The following is a 26564-nucleotide window of genomic DNA, read 5'->3' as shown; positions in this document are numbered from 1 at the left end:
TAGACCTACGTCATAAGGTTGTTGGAGGATTGAGTGAGTGATGCCTGCAAAGTGAAGAGCCTGAGAGGTCGATGTTACTGCTACTGCTGTTGTCCTTACTGCTGCTCTCTCCCAGATGCTGGATAGACTCACGGCGGGTGATAGCTGTACTTCAGGGGGAGAAGCCTGTGTCCTCCCCAGGATGTGCTGACAGGAGAAGCCTCAGTCCTGGGACCCCCCAGGGATGGACCATGGGGTGAAACCCTGAGGCTCTGCCACAGGACATGTGGTCTTGTGGCTTTTGTTATAGTTCAGGAATTTTATTGCAACAGATATTCCTAAGGGGCCTCTGAGGATCCTTCCAACCCCAGACTGTAATGATTCACATCGGGTTAAACAACTTCTTTACTGCAGGACTTCTCAGGGCCTTTAAAATGTAAATGTTACTGCAACTCTCCAGAAGGGGTTATAAGGTACCCCCTTTGACCTAGGAATATCCTGTAGGACTGATGTTCTAAGGAATACTCTCTGGGGTGTGTCAGGAGCCAGGCATCCTGCCCTCAGTTGGGACACGGACACGGAGGACTTTGTGGTGAAAGTCTTCCTTGGACCCACAGTAGATGAGGCCTAATCCCTGACACAGCAGGATCCGTTTCAGGAATTAGCATATGTGGGGAAGCTCACGGGGGCAACGCTGGTTGCCATGTCAAGACACAGTTAAACAGGTGTGATAGGCCGGTGCCCTGCACAGAATGTTCCCCAACCAATTCCTGTCTTCCCCATTGGAGGGGAAAGAAAGGCTGCAGGTGCATTGACCTAATGGTCTTCAAATGGGAAGGATCTTCTCGCTGCCTCACTTGAGAGAGGCTCCTGGGGAAGGTTCACTTGAGTTTCTCTTTGGAGAAGGTATCTCTTAGGCGTGCAACGTAATGCCTCTTTACACCTAAATAATTCCAGGTGTGTTTCCTTAGGCCTTTGGCTTGGGTTGTCTGTGACTCAGCCTGTGTCGCATTCCTGCTGCCAGTACTTGAGCATTGTCAGAAGGGCTGGTTGAACCTTCCTGGTGCTGTTTCTTTACTCAGCAAAGCACACCGCATTTGGCCAGCTTCGTGGGCCTGCGGCCTGTGAAGGCGAACGGTGCCCAACCTCGAAGAGCCCTGCACGTTTGCTTTAGTGCTCTGCTGTTGCCATCTTGATATTATTATTAATTTTTAAATAAGGAGCCCCGCGTTTTCATTTTGCACTGAGACCCGCACATTATGTAGCTTGTCCTGACCAGTGGCCCTAAGGGGCCACACTATGAGGTGTCAATTGGATGTCCAGAAGGAGAACCTGTGCCCTGCTCACCCCCAGGGCACTATGACATTGTAGAGTACACATAGCAAATTCAGAGTGAATGGGGCCCCCTGGAGGTGTGCAATTCACAGCCCTGAGCACAAACCACGACGTGTTCATTTTCGGTACAAAAATCTCCTGGGCCACATATATGGATCTCTTCTTAGGGAAAATGAGATGTTTTGCAGGTGTCATGTAACAGGTGTTCAGAAGAAGTAGGTTGTATGATATCAGGCAGAGAAGATGTGGTGGGATGGACAGTAGGACCGGCCTCCACCATAGCTCCTGGCCGGGTGCAGCCACAGCCCCACCCTGTCCTACTCTGCTCTCTGTATGTGGAAGTAACACATCCCCCTGCTGACACAGGTGACCATCTGCAGCCTACACTCCCCAGTGAGGTGTGTACCCCCGACTACCTTGCCTTGTGAGCATCCCAGACGCCATGTTACTTCTGCCCATGGAAACGCACCATGCAGGCTGCCCCTGCTCTGCTCTGAGTCATTCACAGGCGGGCTACTTGTAGTTCTCCTCACCCACCTGCCTGCTTCGACCAAATTAAACATTCTTTACACCAGGCACTTACAACCGGAAAAGAGGCCTATTTATTTATATTCCTAGATAAAAAAAAAAAAAAAGTGGTGCTAATCACCCAACCCCTCGTTCTCCCATGCCTGGTCCCTAGGTGGGGTTCTTTATAGACTTGGCATCTTTCCCTCGGGTGAGTGTGGCTCCTGTGTGCTGACTCCACACCCAACTCCTGTTTAGGGCTGGGGTCAGCAGAGAGGACGAGGGTTGGGGGTCAGAGGAACAGGTTGGGACGATTTGTGAGACGCAGTTGAGGGAGGACTTGGTTCAGTTGCTCTCTCTCGGGAAATGTTTGATAAGAAGGGATATCCTAGTAACTCCTGCACAGTTCTCTTTGGTCCATGATATCATTTAAATTTAAGCCAGACTGTCATTATCTGAGCCCTAACCCTGTTGGCCAAAGTGACTATGAGTCCTCTTTTCCACGAGAAGGAAAATACGACAAGATTAAACATAGGTGGATTCTCTATATAGGGCTGACCCTGGTTTGCCTTTCTAATGCTAAGCTTAAGTTTAGCTAAGCCAAAGGGGAACGTTAGAAATTTCCCATAAACTCACTTATGCTGTGTGCCGTCCCGCCAGAGTGACAGGTAACTTACTAGACCTCTCAAGATTCAAGTCATGCTGGAGGACAAAGCTTGAAGGGCATCCTGACTCACCTGTTCCTCCTGAGGATCCTAGCAGCCCCTTCTAAGACAGTTCGTCTGCTTTAATGACAATACCAATACCACTAAGCACCCTCTATGGGCGCTTACTGTGTACAAGACAAAATATCATGTGCTTTTTGGACTCACCAGGGAACCCCATTTTACAAATTGGAAAACTGTCTTGAAGAGGTCAGTCACTTGCCTGTGGGCCCCCAGCGAGGAGGTTGGTAGCGCTAGAATTCTGGTGCAGACCCACCTGACTTTACAGCCATGACCTCCCCCAGTGCACCATGTGTCCTGCTCTCCGCATGGAGACTGCAAACCCAGTAGAAGAGGACAGGGAGATGTCCAGTGGAAGCTACACCCCCCTCACTGCCACCATGCAGGCGGCAGGCTCCCCCCCCCCCCAGCAGCTCTTTGTTGGGTCAGAAGGGCCCTGGTATGAATTCCTGAACCTGGGGAGTCCTCTTTGCCTGTGTTCTGACAGCCCCTTCACCCTATATTTAGAACCCAAAGGCATTAGCATTCTCCACCCGCCTCCACCTTCTGAACACCAAGTTATCTGTAACCTAACTTGATCATAATTAGATTTTTTAACATATAGTTACAAGATTAATGGATTAATTATAATTTATTTGCAAATCATTAAAAGCATTACTCAGAAACATTTTCCCTAAAGATTGCTTTGGGTTGCCCAGGGCAAGATAATGAAAGGGACAGAGGAAAAAATGAAAAACACAACCGCCAACCTAATTAAAGATAATCAAATAAACCCGCACGTTAAGTGAACTAACTCTGCAGCCTGCGGCGTGCCTAGAAGCCCGGCCTGTTTCTTGGTGCCGAATTGGATCTTCAGGTGCCGTGTTAATATGGCGCTGCCTGAATATTTTCCCATCTTTCTCTTTTCCGGAATAGCCCCCATTTGATGGCGAAGATGAAGATGAACTGTTTCAGTCCATAATGGAGCACAACGTTTCTTATCCCAAATCATTGTCCAAGGAGGCTGTTTCCATCTGCAAAGGAGTAAGTAGATTTGGGTTCCTTTTATGATCATGGACGAGGAGGGTCAATAGGGTAAATACCATCCCCACGCTTCTAAGACAGATGGCAGAAAGACCACAAACCCACACCACTGCTTTCGGCCGTCCAGGGCTGGAGCTTCGTGACATACAGGGCATAGTAGAGAAAGTGGAGGCCTGGAGAACGGAGTCAAACCCCACTACTTCCTGGACCGCTGGCCCGGTCAGCTAATGGTACTGTGCTGCAGTTTCCTGGCCACCTCATAAAATTGCATGCGGGATACCGGAAGTAATCGCAGGCCTTTAGAAAATGTTTGTTCTCTTCTGTTGCCTCATGTGGTACGTCTTGGTTAGTTCTTTGTTCGTCTCCTTTTTTTGAGACGTAACATCATACAGAAGTAAGCACGAATCATCAGTGTATAGATCAGTGAATTTTCACAAAATGAATACTCCCATGCAACTGCAGCGAGGTCAAGAAAGAGAGCATTTCCAACGCCCAGGAAGCCCCCTCTTATCCCATCTTGCAGTCACTCCCCACCCCCGAGATAAGCAGTGCCCCTTGTAGCTGCACGGCTCAGTCTCGCTTGTTTTGAACTTTGCGCGAATGGAATCCTGCAGTGGACACTCCCTGGACACGGCCTCTTTCCCTCAACGTTGTGACCATGAGATTTCTGCATATTGCTGCGTGTGGTCGTAGTCCCATCTTTCGTATTGCTGTGTAGCATTCCATTGTATGAACATAACCAGTTTATCCATTCTACTGCTTACCTACCCATTCTATCCTTTGGGTTGTTTCCACTTTGGTTTGGAGCTGTTCCATATAGAACTGCCACGAACCTTCTGGGTCATGTGTTTTGGGGAACAGAATGCATTTCTGTCGAGGAAGTACCCAGGAGTGGAATCATGGGGTTGTGACTTGGTTGGTTTTCAATAGTCAACTTTTAGGTCGCAAAATTATTTTCAGACTTAATAAGATGAAGTACAACTCACTCCTAACATTTTCTGGTGAGTTTGATCATTTGGGAAGCATTTATCATGTGTCTTCCAAGGGCAAGTCCTGTGGTAGCACATTGAAATCAGCTGGTCACCTTCCTTATCACAGCATTTATTTTTCCAGTCTGTGAGCCTTTGATTGATAATATTTTGGTCTAGGTAGTAAACAGGCATATGATGCTGGTTAGAGTATCATATGTAATACTGGCTATGATCCTTTTAGTACACACAATTTTTGGTGATTACATACCTTTTTGGATACATATTTTTATATACGTATAAATGGCAGCCCGAAACAGATAGTGTATAAAGATGCCTGATTAAGTTTGTACGTTTGGCTGTGGGCCCAGATTCCTTCCTCCTTTCCTTATCATGAAAATCACCATAGAAAGGGCCATACTTGTCACACTGTATTTGTGAGTTGGCGTCACTCTGTGCAAGACACTGAGTTTCTTGGTAAGCATCCTGAGACGCTGCCCAGGCGTCCACGCTGTCAGAGCTGGAGGCAGAGCTACAAAGGGAAGGCACTGTCATCCAGCATTCTCTCTTTCTCCTTTTTTTTTTTTTTTTTTGTGAGTCCTGTCGTTTTTCTTTTTCAGCTTTATTGAGGTATAGTTGACAAATAAAATAGTAATATCTTTATTATTTTTTTAATTTTATTTATTTATTTATTTTTCCCCCCAAAGCCCCGTAGATAGTTGTATGTCATAGCTGCACATCCTTCTAGTTGCTGTATGTGGGACGCAGCCTCAGCATGGCCGGAGAAGCGGTGCATCCGTGCGCACCCGGGATCCGAACCCCGGGCCGCCAGCAGTGGAGCGCACACTTAACCGCTAAGCCACGGGGCCGGCCCCTAAAATGGTAATATCTTTAAAGTGTACAACATGATGATTTGATATACATAGATATAGTGAAAAGATTGAGTTAACGCATCCATCACCTCACATATTTACCCTTTTTTGGGGGAGGAATCCTTCAGTTCTACTCTCTTAGCAAATTTCAGTTATACGATACAGGATCATCAACTGTAGCCACCATGTTATACATTACATCCTCTTTCTCCCTGTACTTTCCAGCTGATGACCAAACACCCCGGCAAGCGGCTGGGCTGTGGGCCCGAGGGCGAGAGGGACGTGCGAGAACACGCCTTCTTCCGGAGGATCGACTGGGAGAAACTGGAGAACAGGGAGATCCAGCCACCGTTCAAGCCCAAAGTGGTGAGTGTCCCCAAAGCCTGGAGGTGTCCCACCCACCCTTTCTTCTGGAGAGAGGAGGCCAGTGACCCCTGGCCTCTGCAGGGTGGAAAAGCCTTGCCCCGAATTCTGTGATCTGAGCAACCAGGGTTCCGGCTGACTCTGAGAGTGAGGGCAGACCAGGCAGAGGTGGGGAGCGGCTGCAGAGCACCCCCCAAACCTGTGAGAGAGCCAGGGCAGGTCCGGTCGGGGCCTGGACGTCATGGACTCACACGTCCAGCAGAGCCGTCGGCCTTGCTCTGAGTCTCCAGCTTTCGTGGATCTGCCCCGCACCAGTGGTAGCCCTGAAGCAGGACTAAATCATCGCCAGCTCATTGGCAGGCCCTGGGTACAGTACCCACATAGGCCACTGCCCCTGCCGCAAGGAGTGTGTGTCAACCACCATTTCTGGCATCGCCACCTTTGTTCAGACTCTTCCTGGATGACTTGCTGTGTGATCCCTTTTTTTTTTTCATTTATTTGACAAACACTATGTACCAGGCCCTGTTCTCAGGGCTTTAAAAATTAATTCATTTAACTCTCACAACTGTGAGGTGGGTACTGCTGTCCCCAATTTACAGTTGAGAAAACTGAGGCACAGAGAGGCTGAGTAACTTGCTTAGGACACACAGCTGGTAGGTGGTGGAACACTCTGGTGTTCTGGCTCTGGGATCCGTGTTCTTATCCCACTGCACCATCACCCCATCTCAGTGACTGCCATACACCAGTTCTCTGATTGTTGGTTGCAGCCACTGTTTGCCTTTCTTAATGTTTCTATCTTTGAAGATAAACTGAGTCTTTAAGACACCAGCCTCCTCACTCACACCACCTGCCACTTTGCAGTGCCTCCCAGGAGTCTGCTTTTCCCTGCATCCCATTTCTAAGGGCCAGGGGGACCCGTGCCTTCCAGCTCTGCCACCATCTCGGCCAGCGTTGGGTAGTCACCGTGGTGCCTCTGCCCTCAAGACTGCAAAGAGAGTGGCTTTATTCCACAGTCAGTTTCAGAAGCATCCACTGCGTTGGTTCGGCCCAAATCTGTCTCCTCTGACAGATGCCTCGTCAGCAGGCAGAGGGGACCTTCCCGGGTTGGCTGAGTTACTGACTGGGTGGCACACAGCTTTATTCTTAGAGCAGCAACTTCTTCATCAAATATGCTCGTGTGTCCTCTACTCCAAGAATAAAACTGCTGGTGGTTAGCCCACTGATTTTATTTTTTCAAGATATTTTTAGCAAACTGAAGAAAAACTAAAATTATTCAGGTCAGTTGACTTCCTCCTGAATCATCATTGCACATAAGGGCCCGTATGTATCTGCCACCCCACTTTCTCTCTAGCTAGTCCTGGGCACCGATTTCAGGGGCTCTCATAGGACACTTGCCCTTCAATTTACAAAACCTGGTTTTAGGAGGGAGGAAGGTGAAGACAGTGATAAATGATGCTGCAAACCGTCTCAGTAGAACATTCTGTTAGGGATTTTCTTTTTTCCCTTTCATATTTATTTAGCCTTCTTAAGTTAAATATGAAAGGTATACAAGAGCATCTTACACACAGCTTAGTTTCTTTCCAGGAGCAACATAGAGACTCACACTGACCCTGCTTTAAGTGTTGAGCAAAGTGCAATTACTTGTCAATCACATTCCAGAAAGAGATGAGGTGCAGGAAAGTCAGCCATAGAACACATCTTTTTCTATTTATTCTCACCTCATTTTCAGAAGAAAGTGCTTATTTGCATAGTCTCCCACTTTTCATAGATACTGCGGCCCTAAACTCAGATGTAGGAGAAACAAGATGGTGACTTGGCTCCGGCAGCCGAGGTGTAGGTTGTTCCCTGTGGGCTGTGTAAACCACTGGAAGCGAAGTTGCCCCTGGCTGGCAGTTGAGCCGTGAGCAGTGTTGTTTGTTTATTTGTTCCTGGAGTGCTGCTGTTTGTTTGTGTTTTAACTGAGTGCTGGTTAGAATAAAAAGAAAGAATAAAGTGCCTCTGGCTGTGAAGAAACAGCCCCTGAACTTACAAACAGAGGCAGAAATTGTGGACTGAGGTCCTAAAACAGACGATTTTGTGTGCAAGGCCTCTTTGGTGAGAGCTCTGGTCAGAAGGGAGGGAGAGACCTCATGTGCTCACAGCAGGATTTCTCAGGCAGAAGCCCACGTTCTACTCGAGAACCAGTATACCAAAAAGGAAGAAGCTAGAAAAATACAAATGGACAAGAGATGGTACAATAAGGGAGACAGAAACAACAGTGGGGATTAGAAGTCAGGGGCTGAGGGGGGTGAGCAGCACCTTCTGTCCCAAAGCAGAAGAGCGTCAAGGGCAAAAGAGAGATTAGGGAAGTCCTGGTCCCCAAGAGAGCTCAGTGTCCCCTAGCCCCTGTGCCCTGCCACCTGCACGGCAGCAGAGTTTGGCTCGGAATCTCACATGAAGGGGGCATTTCAGCAGCCTCCTAGGACATCAGTCTCCTCTCGTGGTGCCATGCTAGAGCAGAAAGACCACACGCCGGGAACAGTCCAAGCGGTGGAAGAGGAAATTGACAACAGAAGAAAGCGACCCAAGTCAAAACATCACTGAGGCTGCAGAACAGGCCAGGGTTAACCCAGCAGCAGAGGAGAACTAACTGCGTATAACGTATTCTGTGATGTGGTTTCCCAACTTTCTCCGTGAAAAGCTCTATCCTTGATCCAGAGCTAATTAAGAAGTCAAAAGAGTTGACAGATAAACTACAGAGCTGAGTGTTCTCTGACAGGTGGTTTTGTTATTTCAGAGAGAGATGCAGCAGTAGTGGCCTAGCTATGGCCGCCAAAAAACACTCAGGCAAACGTGTGGCTGCCAGAGGCTCTTACTTAACGTGCGCAGTGAACCCATTTCGGAGAGCATCTCTCCTCTGAGCAGTGTTTCTAGCCCTGGCTAGCTAAACTTGTCTGTCTGGGTGAAGTTTGCTCCATGCTTTTTTAGCAAGTGCTGGTGAATCAATTTCCCTGAGATTTATCGGATTGAAGACTGTTATCTCCTGCCTCCTGTGAAATCAAGCCTTTAGTTATTGTAAATACGAGCAGTAAGATTTCAGGTACCCACAGTTATCTGCAGGGTGCTTCTGGAAATCAAGTTTATACTTGTAAGCTGGGGAGTCTCATCTTTGTTTCTTTTTTGTTTGTTTGTTTTGTTTTTGAACCTCCAATGAAAGATTATTCCAAAATCACTGACTTACCGAAGAGATTAGAGGGATTCTATCGCTGGACAGCGACAGAGCTTGTCTGGAGGAATCAGGGTTCCCGTAGTGTCCTGTCTTTTTTCCTTTTCCTGCCTCCCAACTTGACATCATTGAAGCTAGACCAAAGTGCCCTGGAAAGCGTGAAATTCCAGCACAAAAGACATTTCGTGATGCAGTTAATCCATTAGGAAGCTCCACACAGGACCTTGCATCTCACAGCAACGTTAGGTTGGGATCTGCAATGCAGCCATATCCTGGATTCTGCTTAAGGTCATCCTTTATGTATGAGAGTGACCGGTGTCGGGCGTGTGGGACTGTGGCCATCACCCCTGAGGGTGGCGAGTCTGGAGGCTCAGAGGTGCCCCTGCTCACCACCCGGGCGCAGGAGTGGAAGTGGGGAGGAAAGAGCCTGCGTACCAGAAGAAAGAACCTGTGCTGTGGTGGCCCACGGTGGGCGAGTCCAATCCCGGGCAGAACTGTCTCCCTGGAAGGCCACCATGTACAATTGTGAAGATGAAGATGTTTTCTGGAAGGCGGGGTGATCACTTGTATACTGATTTATTTTGTAAAACGAAAACAGCTGTGTTATGCTCTCCTGGAGATGAGGCAACCATGAAGCTGTCTTTTCTTCTTCACGGAAAAAACGCACAAAGCAAACTGGTGTCGGTTTTCTCAAGAAACCAGCGTAGAGGCGCCTCTGCTCCACTGACACAGAGACCCTCCGCTCAGCATTTTGCTGATGTTTGAACAAGAAACCTGAGTCATCAAGAAGAGGCTCATTAATGTTCAGAAGAACCCATGTAAGAAGACACCTTTTATTTCTAAATTTAAAAAAGATGTCAGCCCTGAATAGGTTAATTTTCAGTTGCTGAGTGAGAAGTGAGAGCATCCAGGCCGCCTCCCGTAGAGTCAGGTAGAGGAGGAGGTGCTGTCTGAAAGGGTGATGCCGCCAGCCTGCTTGGCACAGAATCCGGAGAACTCACCAGGGGAAGGAAAGCTCTTTCTTTCTGCTTTGCCAGAAAAAAGGCTTTAGTCCCTAAAGCATGCCATTAGAGGCACACATGAGCCCAAGATTCTGACCCAGTGTCACTTTGAATTTTGTAAGCTTTTATCCTGATTTATTATTCATGTGAATAAAATGCCCAAGAACAATCCTCAAGTTTCCATTCATCCCGCCCATGATATTAAATAACAGTTTATCCAAATATCGGAAGTGGAAAGTTAATGGATTTTCCTCTTTTGAATTCTATCCATTGGCACCAAGGAGCAGAATAGCTGGTTCACAGGCAAGCCAAAAACATTCACTCTACTTCAGTGGTTAGTAGAGAGAGAGAAATTAATCTATCAAGTTAACACCGACAAATATATTCCAGAGTTGAGAGATGAGCTGGGCACTTTGGAAGTAGGCTTGCCTTTCACGGGTAGGCTTTCTTGGGATATTATTGTCTTTATTTTATCAAAAAGAGACAGGAAAAAAAGAGAGTAACTTTCATGAGGACATTGTCATCCTTGCAGTAAAGAGAACAAGAACATTGAGAGCAAGTGCAGGAGCCGCTGCGATGAGAATGCACGATCAGGTTCATCTTCACCGTCACCTCAAAATCTTGTATTTCACAGTGTCTTTAGCTTGTTTAGAGAGTTTGGTGATGGTTTCATTATGAAAGTTAGTACAATGTTTCTTCTAAAAATTTATTTTGAAATATTTTCTAATTTCAGTCTTGCAGAAGAGTTGCTAAAATAGTGTAAAGAATTCCCGCATTACCTTTACCCAGATTCCCTAAACGTTAACATTTTCCCACATTTGCTGTATCATTCTTTTTCTGCATCTCTGAGTGCTTGTATGTACAGAGACACGTACATATTTTTTTCCTGAACCATTTCAGAGTAAGTAGCGACGTAATGCCTCTTTACGCCTAAATAATTTCCATGTGTGTTTCCTAAAACTAAGGACATCTCTTGGTACTGTGTTCTTTTAATAATTGCTCTGCAAAGTTGTTTATACAGAGCAGCAGCTCTCCAGGTAAAAGGAAGGGGCCCTGGAGTGATCAATGCCATAGGCAGCCTTGCGCTGCATCTAATCAGTTCTCTTGGGTAGCAGGTGGGTTCATTCTTTTGGCCCTTCAGTGCAACCAGCAAGAGTGATGCTAATTAAAATTGAGATGCTCAAGACTCGGGGAGCTTCACAGACAACATATGAACACTAACCAGCCTTTGGAGACTAGACTCTGCCACATCGTGATGTATTTAGGTTTGATTTAAGCCTTTAAACCAGCCTAAGACACATCTTCTACTTTGCTAATGAGAGGCAAGAAGTCTTCCTATTCTTTGGTGCTTACTCTCCCAAATATTTTTCTGCTTGAAAGAGAAAGGGAAAGACATGAGACCTTTAACATAATTATCAATATAAATAAGTAGCTCTATTGCAAGCCTCGGGGAGCTTCCGTGGTGAGTGTGTGCCTCACATGGTATGAATTGACACGTTCCCATTGTCTGAAGTGAGGGTCTCTGACAACGATGGTCATTACAACAACTTCTCTTGGAAAAGGACCTTGAATCCTCTAAAGCTGGCCATTAGTATAAGGAAAGACCAGAAGGAGTGCGTGCTTTTATTCCATAGAATACAGCCCAGGATAAGCCAGGACCTTTGCTCTCATACACACATGGTTCTAGCACTTGGAAGAATCCTCTCGTTTGATGTGTGGCTTATAGCCTGTGTCTAACTGTAAAACCGGCTCCCTCTGGACCAGAACTGGCCCTTTCTGAGAGCTGCTCTAAGGTGACAGGTGAGACGAGTACAGTTTAGTTTTGTCTGAGGAACCGTAGCCTGTCTTGTCTCTCACCACAGGTGATGCTGGCAGGAGGTGAAGGAGGTCCCAATCCCTTTTGTAAAGACGATTATTAAAATACTCTCTGTCTGTGATGAAGTAGACAGTTAAGCAGTAGAGAAGGACAAAGGATGAAAAGACCATGTCTCCCCGTCCCCAAGTACTGGTCTCACTGTTCACTGTCTTTTCTGTAACCTTCCAGCAAGTCGTGTTCGTGTGTGGACGTATACACAAGTGAGGTTGTACCACACATTCTGTTTCTGCACTTTGCATCTTTCACGCAATGATGTTTCTCAGAGGTCCTTCCACGTCAGCTCCTGTGGGTTTGTAGCATCCTTTACACGGCCCATTCCGACTCTTGAGTTCCGAGGCCAGGCGATGACTGTTTGCCAAATATTCTCCTCTGTCCGTTCTTATTCTCCAGACTTTCTGTACCAAAATGCACTGGCTTCAGTGGGCATCCAAGCCTTCGGTGAGCACATTTCCAGAACCTTGGGTGACTAAATAAGCAAACTAACCTCACTTTTTAACCCTGAGTGTGTGCCCCTGCTTGTGTCGGTCGTGCACGGGAGACCGTTCCCAGAGCATGCTGATCTTCTTAGAAAGGGCAGACCCACTGCTGCCACCCCATGCCCAACCGCCTCACTGGGCGGCACCCAGGAGGCCCAAAGCAGAATGCACCCACTCATTTCTGCCGCCGGTTATTTAATAATTGAAGACAACCTACAGCCGCAAGTCGGGGAGCCATGTGCAGCCGTTGGTGGTGTTCTTACTAGTGCACCCCACTAGGACCACGGCACGGGGCCACAGTCAGCCCCCAAAACTGAGACTTAAAATATGGGTAACGGCTCCTGAAGCACATGCTGCTACATCTGGTAATTGTCAGAGACGTTTCCCACCTTTATAAATTTCCTTTCTCCTTGGTTTTGCAACATACCTTTCCTCCTGGTTTGTTCGTGCTCCTGAGTTTGGTTTGGTTTTGCTTTGGCAAATAGCAGTGTTTTTGAGCTACTCATACTCACCCTAATTCCCATACCAGTGACCGTGGGATTAGAGTCTGCTACCTTTACCGAGGTAAAGGACAGGATTAAGACCAACACACGTATGGTTCATTCCCGCCTCTCACAGGTAAGAATCACAGCCAAGAAGCCGAACTCTGCGCTGCAGGCTCCCCACAGCTCTTTACCCAGAATGCAAAGGGTCATGAGTGGACCGTTGGCCACACAGGTCTCTGGATGGGGGAGCATTGCAGTCCCAAATTCCACCCGGAGTCCGTGCTTGGTCACACCTTTACCATGCCTAATTTCTCCTGGTGCATTTTATTAATTGATGATTTTTACCTAATGGGTAGGAATGTCAAAACAACAAAGAAGTTAAGTCCTGAATCCAGAGCTAAGGAAGGGAGGCAGATCATTAATAGTGATCATTCATGCCTTTTACATGCCGGGCACTGCTGTACATGTTGCATCTCAAGTCTATATCATGCCTGATCATCTAGAAAGGGTCGCACACACGTTCCTTTGATCCTCACAACAGCCTTGGAAAGTGGATATTCACATCTCCATTTTATCTTTACAAAGAGGGGCAGTGAGCTGCCCAAAGCTGTACCCTGGGCTTTTGACCTCTGGGCTTCTCTCCTGGCTGTGCCTCCCATTTTCCCTTGGGTGGCAGACACGGTCCTGTGAACACAGATGTCTGGTCTCAGTACCAGAGGAAATGTGTGGGCTCACACACTGGCCCAGCTGGGTTTAGGCCACCTCCTACTGTCCTCCTCGCCTCCATCTTTGTCCCATACCAGTTGTGGGGTGCATCACCTCGAGATGGCAGAAGCCTCAGTTGGTGAAAGGTGCAGGTGGTCTGTGGAGGTGAAGACAGTGCACACCCAGCCATGGGGTTTGGCTGACAAGTAGCAAATGCTGCCTTGAGCTGCGGTATATCATCATGTGGCCTAGAGCTCTGAGGCTATGGACAATCCAAACCCACCTGTTGTCACAGACTGCGGGGGAGGCTGCCCTTCCAGTGGCCGTGGTAATAACCTTCCCACTGCATCCCTGAGGATCGTTGGGAGGATGTCTGTGGTCAGGCCAGCTTCACTTTTCATTCATGTCATCACTCCTTCACGTGCTCATCTGTATATTCACGGGTACTGCTAGGTGCCTCCTGAACCCTTCAGCCTCGAGGCCTCTCACATCCAAGATGGCACCTGAGGCCCATTGGCCACCAAGCTGATGGTTATAAGTAAGACTGGCTCGTAAGTGGTAGGAAGAATCTTTTCTACATTAAAAATACAATAGCTTATTGAAGCCATTGTTTGTCTTTTCCCCAAGGGTCCAAAGAGCACTGATATTCATTATCCTTATGATAGGTGGTGGTGGTATGAGAAGAGTTGCAGTTCTCCATACAAACATCTTGAAAAACAAGTAGTTCAAGATCGTCTCCAGTTTGACTTAAAGGAGATGGCCTATTTCTGGGCCTAATTTTGCTAAGAGTTGTGGAGGTTCATTTTTAAAGCACGGAGAGACCCTCCATGGTGGAAGAAGAAGTGCTATTTCTGACAGTACCGAATCTGTGGTAAAAATAGCTGTGCTTCCCTCGGCCCCTGGTGGGAGGAAAGCGACTCCTTTCTGGTATGATCTCCCTCAGAATAAAAAGTCCTTCTGAGCCTTGGATCTCAGCTGATCCTCAGATTCAGCCTCAGCTCTTCCAGAACTTTCTTCCCCCTGGCTTGCTAAGGTAATTCCGTAATTCCCCCTTAGCTCTGCAGCCAGCAGCCGTCACAGCATGAGCCTTTAAGCAATGAGGGTTTCACTTCCATGAGTTACAGTACTCGGCTTGTAAAGCTGTGGCAGCCCTTCCGAGTAACCCTCCTTTGGACACCAGCTTTAGAATTTCATGTCCTCGAGCTCCGTCCCCATCCCCAGCCTCCTCAGGGTTGATGTTCACGTGGTCCCCTTTTGGGCTCTTGGGAACTCTTAGTATGTTTTATTTTTCTTTGGTAATTAAGCCATGGCTTTTGGAACTTCCTATTGGAATATGATTTGAAAATACTAGAAAGATGGTACTCAAAAGGTCAGACCTTTGCAATCTTCACAGAATAGATTGACAAATCCAGAGAGAGAGAAAATTTCCAGCTAGTGGAGACACCTTTCACTTTAGCTTGCCTTCTTCTTCCTTTTGGAGACTTCACCTTTTATTTTTTTCCCCCCAGAAATTCCTTCTTGATCGTCTTTGCATGGTTAGTGAGTGGAAAAAGAAATGCAAGTGATCTCTTTTTAAGGGAGCACATGTCCCAGCCTCTGGGAGTAGATTCACTTGAAATCTTCCAGGCAACGGATGTTCATTAATCGGGTTCCCAAAGGACGTTCTCCTGAACGCCAACTCTGCCGGGGCTGTAACACTTGCTTACGATACTTTTGCCTTGGGCTTCTGCAGCTCCTCCATTCTCTGCTCTCAAATATGGCTGTTCTTGCCTTATTTCTTTCTTTGGCCTCCACATTTGCCCTCGCCGTGACCTTGGGTCCTGCTCAGATTTGCATTACAGTCTTGGTATGTCCCAGGGTTTCTCAACAACAGCACTGTTGACATTTTGGGCCAACAACTCTTTGTTGTGGGGGCTGTCCTGTGCATTGCAGGGTGTTTAGCAGCATCCTTGGCCTCTACCACTAGATGCCAGCAGCACACCCTGCCCAGGTCATGACAACTGAAAGTGAATTCAGACATCACCAAATGTCCCCCCAGGGTGGTTGGCCAGGGTTCAAAATCGTCCCAGTTTGAGAACCGCTGGTCTGTCCAAAGGAGGGCTATTTCTTTAGCCGTAATCATCATCACAGCAGTGTCTGAATGTGGTGCCCCGTGGAAGTTGGTTCTTGTTGGTTGGTTGGTTGGTTTTACTGACGAATCAAGTGCAGGCTCCTAATTAATTCTTGGGAAGAAACATTATGCCTTTCTTCCTTCTTTGAAGAGCCTTTTGCATGGTTCAGATTGGCCTGTGCGTGTGGGGAGATGCGAACTGCAGGCTCTGCTTCTGCTGACCTTTGCTTCGAAGGTGCCTAGTGCTCTTCCAGGAAAAGCCCCATGGAAACGTGCAGCGTGGAGTGAGAGCTCCGCCGTCCCACATGCGGGAGGCAGGACCATGTGATGAGCAGGCCTAATAGTCAGTGTGGCCTCCATAGAGTGACTGGAGGGGCCCGAAACAATCCCCCGCCTCCCACCTCCTCTCCCCAACACGTCCCCGACATACCCACCCACCAGTCACTGGTCTGAACTCTCCTCCAGTCAGGAGTGGGTGGTCGCTTATGAAAATGAAAACAACCCCAGAAAGGAAAGCTATCAGTTATGAAGACATTACCTTGAATTTATGCTTTCCACTGCGACAGGTACTTAGGAGCAGGTTTTATTTGATGGTAAGAGAGTGGAAAAAGCATAATGAAACTAGATTCTAAAGGAAATCTTCCAGAAGATGGGGAAGAGATGTGAAAGAGGAGGGAGCAAGTATGGCCTGTGAGCATAACTGGCCTTACAAAGATAACAGTGATGTGTACGGAGCTCTCACCACGTGCTGGGTTCTGTGCAAAACACTGTACCTTCAACCTTTGTAACAGCCTAGGGAGGGAGGTACCACTGTTCTCCCCATTTTACAGATGAGGTAATGGGGTGGACCCCACTTCACAGTTAACTAGAGCTATCTTCTTAAAGATCCAGGAATGCCTGGCTAGTGTAAAACTTCTGCTAACTCAGAATTAATTCTTGTTGCCCTGTGGTACCAGCAGGTAAAAGGGCGATCATTTGCAACATGTGGGGAATCATGAGTCGTGTCACCAGTGCACCTCCCAGTGCTCCCTGTCTGAGGGGGACTTTAGCATGCCTCCACCCTTGTGGGTGGCTGGAAAAGTAAGGAGGACAGCCCTTCCCCCTATTTGGAGTCAGGCCCCAAGCAGTGCTGCCTTAAGCTGCTGTGTTTCTCAGAGCCCACCTGGTGGACCCTGGAGAGAGGAACATCCAAGACAGATAGCAGACTTTGCTAGGCCTCCTCAGGGCACTAGTGCAGACCTCCTCCAGCCTGAGCCCACCTGCGAGTGAACTCCATGGTGACCTGTCTGCTGGTTGACCAGATGTATCTAGATATGCCAATGTCCAGCTGGGCCCAAGGGTGAATGTCCCAACCTTGCCACCACACCCACTTCCATATTGAAAATGAATATAGGGGCTGAGGTTTTAAGAACATCCCGGTTGGAAGACAAGAATAACACAGCTTTTATTTTATTACAAATGTTGTTGCAAAGAACCAAATGTGGGGCAGTCGTCTCAACCTCTCAGTTCGGGGGGTAACTGCCTGCATTCTCACCCAGCATCCTGGCCCTTCAACAGGGAACTGTGACCAGTGCCCATGCGTGTGGCATCCATGCTTATAGCCCCACTTGCTCTGTGAGGTAGAAGGAGCTAGAAGAGGCTATCATCTTGTTGCTACCTTACTACCAACAGAGCATCTCCACCCAGGGTTTCAGGTCCGGGGGTATTTGAGGATTCACAGCTGAATGACTCTCCGTTGTTGTTTGCTGTGCCTGGCTTTTGAATCCAGTAGACCTGTGAGTCCTCCAAAATTCTTTCTGCCTAACCAGCCCCGATTCGCCCGGGCCACGCTCCTCCCTGCCCAGGGCTCTCGGAGAGCGGCTCCCTGTATTTTGTGATATTTACCGACCTTTCCTCCTCTTTCTTTTTTCTCCACAGTGTGGCAAAGGAGCAGAAAACTTCGACAAGTTCTTCACACGAGGGCAGCCCGTGTTAACGCCACCTGACCAGCTGGTCATTGCTAACATAGATCAGTCTGATTTTGAAGGGTTCTCGTATGTCAACCCCCAGTTTTTGCACCCCATCTTACAGAGCGCAGTATGAAACTCAACAAGGAGAACAAACGCCTCCCCATCCCCCAGCGCCCCTGTCCCCAGCCATGGGAAATGATCCTTAACCCTAAAATTTTAAGGCCACTGCCTTGTTTCTTGTTCCAGATGGAGGCCTGAAAATTGTAGGGTTATTAGTCCAAATGTGATCAGCTGTTCAGGGTCTCTCTTACAACCAAGAACATTATCTTAGTGGAAGATGATATAATGTATAGTGTGCAGTTAAATGATGTAGAGTCACCTCTGGCTGTAGGTTAACCCTTCCTCAAAAGCAGACAGACTTTTGCCCACTTTTTTGGTACGATTTGATATATTTTCCATACCCTCTGTCGATTTTCACCATTGAGATCCCTCAACCAGAATGATAAAGTGAACCTGCCCCAGTTCTGTGGGCTGGAGACATCTCCCCGCAAGATGTCTTTGGAATGAAAGAACAGGGAGCCCAGAGAGTGAGCAAGGCGGGATTGGGGGTGCAGGAGGCCCCCGCTTCTGTTCTCTGCCTTGGTGGAAACAGTCCCTAGAATCCGAGAGGCCGGGATGAATCTAGTCCCACTGGCAAGTCATTTGCAAGCTCACTGTTCCCAGACGTTGACAGTCATAACCCAATCATGGTCCAGCTGTTACCAGTTTAAAAAAAGAGAGAAAGAAAACCTCAGATGAGTGTTCCGTGAATCTGTCATCTTGTACCCTACTTGGTTGATAACTATCTTGATACTTGCATTTCTTTTTAAGAGGCCAAATCTTCTAAGGACTTTGCTAAACGAGCATGTGAAATCATTTCAGATCAAGGAAAAAATGGTGTGTATGTGTGTTCATTTTAATCTCTGGGAGATTATTCTGCGATCCAGGGTGCCATCAGCGATCATGCCACTACTCACAAATGTCATTAGCCAACCCCCCCACACACCAATATTTTGCTACCTACTTCCTGAGAAGCTGAAGTGTACACCTGTCCCCTTTTGTACTTATTTATTTAACAGGCTGCAGTGTCATTTATGAGAGTACGATGTACAGTAACTTAATCAAGTGTTGACTCGAGCGTCTGTCCCTGTTGAGTGATTTCCCTCCCATCCCCAGCCCTTGTCATCCAGTTAGGGATGAAAACCAATACGGTCTTAGTTCCCATTTCCGGTTCATTTCGAATGACACACCTGGAGCTGTAGAATCAGGAAACCTGGATAACATATCAGCTCAAAGATGTTTTATTGCTAGAAGGATTTTAATATGTTTTGCAAATGCATCATGCAATGAATTTTGCATGTTTATAATAAATCTTAATAACAAGTGAATCTATATTATTGATATAATCGTATCAAGTATAGAGTATAATAATTTTATAAGACACAATTGTGCTATATTTGTGAAAGCTCTTATTTCTAACCTGCTTTTTCTGATTAAGTTTTAGCTTAATTCTTTGCTGCCGTGCTTCCTCTTCCCACACCCCACGCATACTCTGCATATTGACACTGTATCAGATATATTAATTTTTTATCATAGACCTAATTTCAAAAATGAATGGTTACTTTACGTGATCCATTAGGCTTATATATATGTATATAAATATTTGATTCCACCTGGAAACAAAAGTTTTGTTTTGGGGGATTATTTTTGAGATGAGACTGTGTCTTAGCTTCTTAACACCATCTTCTGTTCTGGTTCCTACACCACTCTTCCTCTTGGGGACCGCGGGAAGTGTCTGACTCCAGGATGCCCAGTATATTTGTGCAGCTGTGGTGTCATCACAGCCCCTGGGCTGGAATTTGTTTTGTTCTTCCTTTCAGCCTTGTTACTGTTAGTGGCTCGGGGTGGGAGGGACCGGAAGACGCCCTTACTGATGTGTGTGCGTGGACACACCAGAAGCACACTGCCCGTCTTGCTGCCCCTGGACACCCCGCTGTTTGCTCCAGTGCATACAGACTTCATGAGATGAACGGTCCACATCTCCTGGAACCACCGGCAGACTCCAGAGGCGGCACATTTTCTTCCAGCCTTGACACAACTGGCCTTTCCAGTCTCGTGAGGAGCACTTCTGTGGGATACCATCCCACTGCAAGGTCCTCAGAGGAGCCAGACTTCTACAACAGAAGGAAAATTCCCAATGGAAGTAGCTATCCGTCCTTACAGAGGACTGCTCTATTCCCCCTGTTCCCCAAACGTGTCTCCCGGCTCAGCGCCTCCTCGTGTTTACTCTCTGGCTGTCTGCCTGAAATTCATGTAGTGCACAACCGCGAAGAGTGTTTGAGGGGAGAGGCATAGGCTGTCCCAGACACCGTCTACTGGAGGAAGAGAGAGAGTGGCGAGTGGGTCAGGCTTCTCCATCTTTTATGGACTGTAGACTTGCAGACTCAGAAGGGGCCCTAGTACATGCAGAGCTGCGGTCCTGCTGGTCAGCGCACGTTTGGGCGACACTGCCTCCCCGGCGCACTTCATTTGGTGTGACAGAAAAGGAACCAGTCTATAGAAAGAGCCAGAGAGGCAAAAGGGCCAGTAACCCACCCTGCCCTAGAATGGAGCTCCAGCAGGACTGCTTCGCAGCCAAGCCCCTGGAGGTGAAGAAAGTTCCAGAAAGGAACACATGGGGTTTGGACTGTTTGTTCCCGAGCCTCATGCTGCCTGCTTGTGTTGAGCAAGCAGCAGGCTCAGGCTCTCCCTCAAAAAGCCAACACATTTCCAAATTATTCATATTTCTCTAGGAAGCATTCAACATCTCAGCCAGCTTGTATGCTTTCAGAATATGTGGCAAGGTTTTAAAAGAAAATACTCTGACAGTGGAGCCCAGCACTCTGCCTCAGGCTCGAGGACAAACTTGGGGGGGGAAACAGTGAAGATCAGGGCCTGGTGAGGTGTTACTGTAATGTAGCCTGGTTTATACGTTGCTCTGTGCTGAATTTAGATGAAGGCTAATGCTTTAAAGAGCTGAGCAGCCCAAGACAGTTATTTCTGAAAATAAATCACGTGGGTAACCGTTAACAACTGTTAGCCGCAGGATCGATTTATACAATTCTCTGGCATTGTCCCACTTCCTGGGCCTTGTGTAAAATAGAACAGCGGGGAGGGGGCTGCCGTTCTAACTGCAGCAGCCCTGTTGGAGGCTGGAAGGAGGAGGACGCCTTGAGGGATCAGGTCACTGGGGGGCACTCTAGGAAGTACCAGCCCCCGAGCACTGCCCCTATCACCAGGGCCTGTGGAGGTCTAGGCTGCCTGGCAGAATCAAGCGCAATCTGATTCTCCACCAGACTCATTGGTCCGTGACTCCAAAAGGCCGTTCAGATTGGCTGGCATTATTTTCCCGTAGAAGGTGGCCACTGCTCGGTGGCAGAAGCTCGGTCTGAGGCTGCAGGCTGGTGGGCTGGCAGCCCTTCTCTTGGCATCTTATCTAAAGCCACTAGGTGCTTGGTTTGAAGGGAAGTAACTGGACTGTGCTGCCAAGTGCAACCCTCAGAGGTTAATGGGAGGTTCACACAAGGCAAGAACTAATTCAGAGGTCAGTACGAAACCCCAGGAACCGAAATGATTGCTCTTCAACACATCTACTTCCCTTTCATCCCCATGACCTGGTACAAGTTAAAGCAGAATCAGTCTGCCTTGGCTTATGAGATATATTAGGCTTTCTTATTGGGAATTTTGGTAGAAAATCAGAGGGTTGAGAGCTCTGTGGAAACTTGACCTGAGACAGTCATTGCAAGATTATTAATGCAAGCCGGAAAACGGTTGGTGAGCACCTCTCTGAGCTCCAGTTCTTAGCAGGGCGTGGTGTCTTGCTGGAATGAGGGTCTAGACCCCGAGAGAACCACTTGTTGATGTTCTGAGAAGGGAGAGGTCAGTGGAGGCTGAAGTCAGCAAGGAGTTTAGAGAAGAGCAGGGTTTGAGTGCGTCCAGAAGGATGCTTGCAGTGGGAGAAAGCAAGGAGGGCGAGGGCACCTTGGGAAGAAGCTGCTGCCATTTTTAATGGCTTTCCACTGGAGGTCATTGGTGCAGGTGAAAGTCACCGTCTGCTGGTCCTTGAGAGCGAGTTTGTTGCTGGGGATACAGTCTGTTCCTCCTCAAAAAAACATCTCCCAAATGCCAACAGCGTCCTCACCAGCTGCTAGAATCCCCCTTCCCCTCCCTGTCTTGAGGTGGCTCACAATTCCCTGGGCAGAGCCAAACCATCCAGCGTACCCTGGAAGCCAGTAGGTTCCCAGCCACGTGTGGCCTCCTGCTGAGAATTATGGCAGCTGGGAATAGATGGAGAAGTTGCAAAAACAACTAACACTGCAGTTCCCACCTGATTCCACTTAGCAGGAGACATCTGAGTTTTTTGCTGGGATTTGTTTTCTTGGTACTAAAGAAGGGGGGGAAGTGAGAGTCTTATGTCTTTAAAAGCCTCAGAAAGCCAACACCATGTGACAGTCATTTTCTCACTTTGGTCTTATGAAGTCACCTGTTTCTTGTGTGTGTACATCACACCATTCTGTTTCTTTAACCCCAGCAAGGGCAGGAAAGCCTGTTCCTCCACTGAGCATGCTAAACAGTCACGACCATGAAATAGCCGCTGAGCCAGGGACCTAAAGGATGATGACCGTAAGGGTTACAGCAGCAGTGAAGGTGTGACAGTTACAGTGAAGGAAGAGGACACTCTGGTTATTAGTGTCTATGCACTAATTTGACAAGGAGTGTTGGGAAATATTTTTAAAAGTCATTTTCCTTGAGCTGCTTGGGACTGTAAACATTTCTGTCATTTCCCATTTGGGCTGATCCATCAAATCTAGGGAATGTTACATATTTCTGCTATTAGAAGATACAGGAAATTGGAAAAGGTTGCCTGAGTTATTCATGGATGAAGGCAGTCATCTAGAAACGATGTCAACCACAGTTCTGTGAATTCTCTAGTGTCGGGGACTTTGGGAGGGTTGAAAGTGTGAGCAACTAGGATCCCTGTGCCGCTGATCTGTGTGATCATGTGTCAGTTAATAACCGCGTAGGCTGAACTCAGTCATCAAACAGCGTTACACTATCCCTACACTATGGCCCACAACTTCCAAAGACTTTTTATTAAACCTTAAGGAAGAATTAGTTAATTCCAATAGAACAACTGAATATACTGGGCTATTTGTACTTTTTTATAGAGAACTTTAATAACTCAGTTCTTTAAAAATAAGTTTTTAAAATAAGACTACTGATGATTTCATAAGATTCCAATTGCACAGAGCCTGTAGGAGGACTCACCTGGGGTCAGCTAGAGCACCCCTGACCTGCACTCCCACTGCAGGATTTTTCCCATGCCAGTGGAGTATGGAGTCCACATCAGAATGACTTGACGTCCAGGTGGAACCTGTTGGCTGACTGATGCCCTCTGTGTTTTTAATAGACACTGGGGTTCAGAAACTTTCAGACCATAGGAAAGATGGTTTTATTGTCCCCCTTCCAGATGCAGCCCTAGGATAGCATTCCCAGGGGTCCCTGGGGCCCCTTTCCTTGCTCTGTGAGGCTCTGTGACCACCTTTGGCATGGGGGGAGGGCACTTCCTCAGCTCTCTCTCCAGTCCCTGCGGGTCCCCAGGTCTCTCACATTCAGTGAAAATTCAGAGATGCCCTACAAGGGTTTAGCCCACTGGGCAATTCAGAAATTCCTCAGTGTCCCCGACAAAGGAGGGGCGGCAGCAGCGGTGCCACTGGCGTCTGCTTCACAGTTCTCTCTCACGTGAGTAGACAGAACCCTACTTTTCAGAAAATAAGTATCAAGTCCACTTTATAAGAACCTTTTTTTCTAAAATAAGACGAAAGGTGGCTTTTCATTTTCTGATTAAACAACTGTGTCTTTGTCTCCTCTGCTTAACTTTAGGAGTATTTTATTCCTGTGATTGTCTGTAGATTTTTGTTGGTTCTCTTCCTGGAAGAATGGGATTCTTTTCTCTAGGGGATTAGTGGATTCTTCAAAATCCTACATGAAGGCAGTTATTCTTTTAAGTCTAAATGGTCTAAAAATTCACCTCATTTCTATTAGGGTCTTTCAGAATATCTTTTATAGATGGTCAGAAACATTTGAAATCATTGCTTTTGCTACATGATTTTTTTTTATGAAGGACATGCCATGTTTAAATCATTAATTGAAAAACACCGTATAAGACCCCAAATTTGTGTGGAGGAGGAAGAGGAAGAGATGGAGGTTGAGGTTTTTCCTTCTGTCTAAGCACCTCCTGACAAATTGTAGACGCCATTCAACTGTCAAATAACGTTAGGTTTTTAGCGGGCGCGATGGGCGTGTAAATTACTGCGTCGCTTTCCTCACGGCGTATAACCTCTAATCTCTGTTTGCATGATATGCTTTGTTAGAGACATTAATTGTAGTTTGGAAGCAAGTGTGTATGAATAAAGATAACGATCATTCCTTAGTGTGCTTGGTCTCATTTGCATCCTTTTGCGACATTGTAGTTATCTTTCATCAAATGGTCATCTCGTAGCATTTGACTGGACACACTGCAGGGCACTTTCATCTTTCCCCCTTGTGCGTGCCTCTCCATTTAAGTTCACATTTTTTTGTCTTAAAATACTTCATGCCTTGAGTTGAAACCCAAACAGTTACTGGGATAAAGTAGCGGCAGATCATTCATTCGTTTGTTCATTTATCAGCCGTTCCTGGAAGACCTGCTCAGGGCCAGGAGTGGTACAGGCATTGGGAACGTGGTGGAGAGGAAGGGTGAGGCCCCTGCCCGTGAGGAGCTTATGTCCGTGCACCCCAAATTGCACCCCAACTGCAGGGGACCCCCCAAGGATGGACGATCCCCTTCCACTGGGAGGATTCCAGAAGGGAGTCACCTCAAATCTTGGACTTTTTCTCCAGAATTAGACATGTTTCCCATATCCTGTCAGCTGCACTCTGGGCTCAGCCTCAGGACTGTCACCATTTTCAGTGTCAGCAGCTTCATCCTGTATTTATTTATTCATGGGTGAAAAATGGGTAATTTTCAAGTGTGGAACAGGCAGAGAACATTCCAAAATACTCAGTGTCTGAAATCTCAACCCTCTTGAGGGGATTAGCCTCCCTTAAAGAATTAAAAACCACTAACAGCAAAAATATCACTACTTCTAGAAGCCAAGGGTCACCCTTGGCCAAGTTCGGCTTGGCTTGCTACCTCACCTTCTTTGGGGGGCTGCCCTCCCCTCCTGCTCACGGCTTTACCTCACTGCCACTGCCCTCCCTCCCCACCGCAGCCCCCCCAGTCCTGCCCCTCCCGAGGTGCTCTGCATCCAAATTGCTGTCCTGCATTCCCTGTCCTCAAAGCCCTGCTCCCAGCCCACTAAGCTGATTGCCAAGTGCTGGTGTCCACTGGTTAGTGTCCCAGCCCCAAGCCGCTGTGGCCACACCTGAGCCTCCAGAGGTCAAGGGTCTTTCAGCGCCAACGCAAGGGCCAGTGGGAGAGTGATTTTGAGGAAGAGCAAAGAGCGCGATGAGGACCCTCAGAGCAGTGTGTGGTCGCTGGCCTCTGGGCTCGTTGCTTTTACGTGTGTATGTGGTTTGTAGCTATTCCTCACATTGCCTAGCAGAATGGCTCTATGAAGAATGACTGAAAATGGCTTTTTAGCACACCCCTCGGCTTCCGCCAGTATGCTCTTTCATGAGTCTAGTTCAGCTCTGCATTTTATTTTATTTCGTTTTTACTGCAACGCAGAATGGAGCACAATGGGGCCATCCTGCACGATCAGCATCCTCAGAAGCAGCCAGGCTGGGAGAGCCTGAGTCTGCCCACCGCGGTTTACCCCTGTGGGGCGACCCCAGAGGCCCAGCAAGATCAAATGAGGCTGGTCCTCCCGGCCCCACAGAGGCTCAGGGGCTGACCTGAGCACCAGGAGGTGGACAGACAGCCCCGTTAGGATTGGATAAACCACCAGTCTCGGAATTGAAGCTCTCAGCTGTCCCCAGAAGCCTGTCCCTTGCTCTCGCCCACACACCTGACATCTGTGACATTGGTGAGCCTCTAGCTGGGCTGGCAGCCCGTCACTGAGTCAACTCAGTAGGTCGTTCAGCTTGACGTGGTCCCTGCGCTGCACACGCATCCTCCCCTTCATGCCCGGATCCTCGCTGCAGGCCTGGCACTCACGGCCGCCTCCTCTGCTTACATCAACACCCATGTTCTTCTCCCGACCCCACACCCCCTCATCCCTGTGTATCCATCTCTGAAGAGGCAGCATAGGTGGTGGTTAAGAGCAAAACTGCAGCCGTGCTGCCTGGTGTCCCACTTGGTGATTGTTTGATGGGGGTGAGTGATTTGCACCTCTCTGGGCCTCGGTTTCCTTGTCTGTAAAAGAAGATGATACTGTTAGTGCCTCCCTCGAGGGGCGTGGTGAGGACTAAAGAATGAATGTGTGTGAAGCGTTAGAGCCTCCCACGAGGGCAGTGCTGGCTCTCATCACTAGGGAGGGAAACCACGCTTGTGGTGCCACTCAGACCAAGCAGAGGGTGGGGCCCCAGCAAGAGAATGGCCTAGGGGTGTCTCTCTTGTAGTCCTTTTTGAGAAAGGGGGCCATATGTCAGCAGATTTGGGGATTCCCGGCGTGAAGATAATTATTGAGCCAACCTCAGACTCTAGGAACAGGGCTGAGTGGAGATGGGCGGGTAGCCACAGGCTGATGATGGATGTTTTGTAAGAGGAATTCAGTATTCATGGAGGGGAGCAGCTGGGCCCTGTAGGAGGGAGACCAGAGGAGCACTGCTGAAGCCCAGCTTGCGGCACCCATGGGCCCCATATGCCTCCCGTGGGGGCGGCCAGGTGCCAGTTGCTGTCCCCAGTCCAGCTCCGCTCAGTGAAAGTCACTGGCCCCTGGAGTGTGAGCCCCAGGAGACAGCCCCGAGCGGGCCCACACACCC

General features: G+C 48.0%; 1 protein-coding gene across 1 annotated transcript in view; it reads left to right on the top strand.

Moving 5' to 3' along the window:
- Positions 1-24091, top strand: part of PRKCA (protein kinase C alpha) — a 412540-nt gene extending 388449 nt beyond the window's left edge. The window contains exons 15-17 of the mRNA XM_004432678.3: positions 3462-3569; positions 5635-5775; positions 17548-24091. Coding sequence (XP_004432735.1) covers positions 3462-3569; positions 5635-5775; positions 17548-17712 — 414 coding nt within the window. The 3' untranslated portion in view covers positions 17713-24091. The remainder of the gene's footprint in view (positions 1-3461; positions 3570-5634; positions 5776-17547) is intronic.
- Positions 24092-26564: the final 2473 nt, after the last annotated feature.

This window comes from Ceratotherium simum, chromosome 16, assembly GCF_057802395.1.
Source record: "Ceratotherium simum simum isolate JZ-2026a chromosome 16, ASM5780239v1, whole genome shotgun sequence".
Taxonomy (NCBI): Eukaryota; Metazoa; Chordata; class Mammalia; order Perissodactyla; family Rhinocerotidae; genus Ceratotherium; species Ceratotherium simum.
Note: the sequence above shows the minus strand (reverse complement) of the source record. Positions and strands in the feature narration are given on the sequence as shown.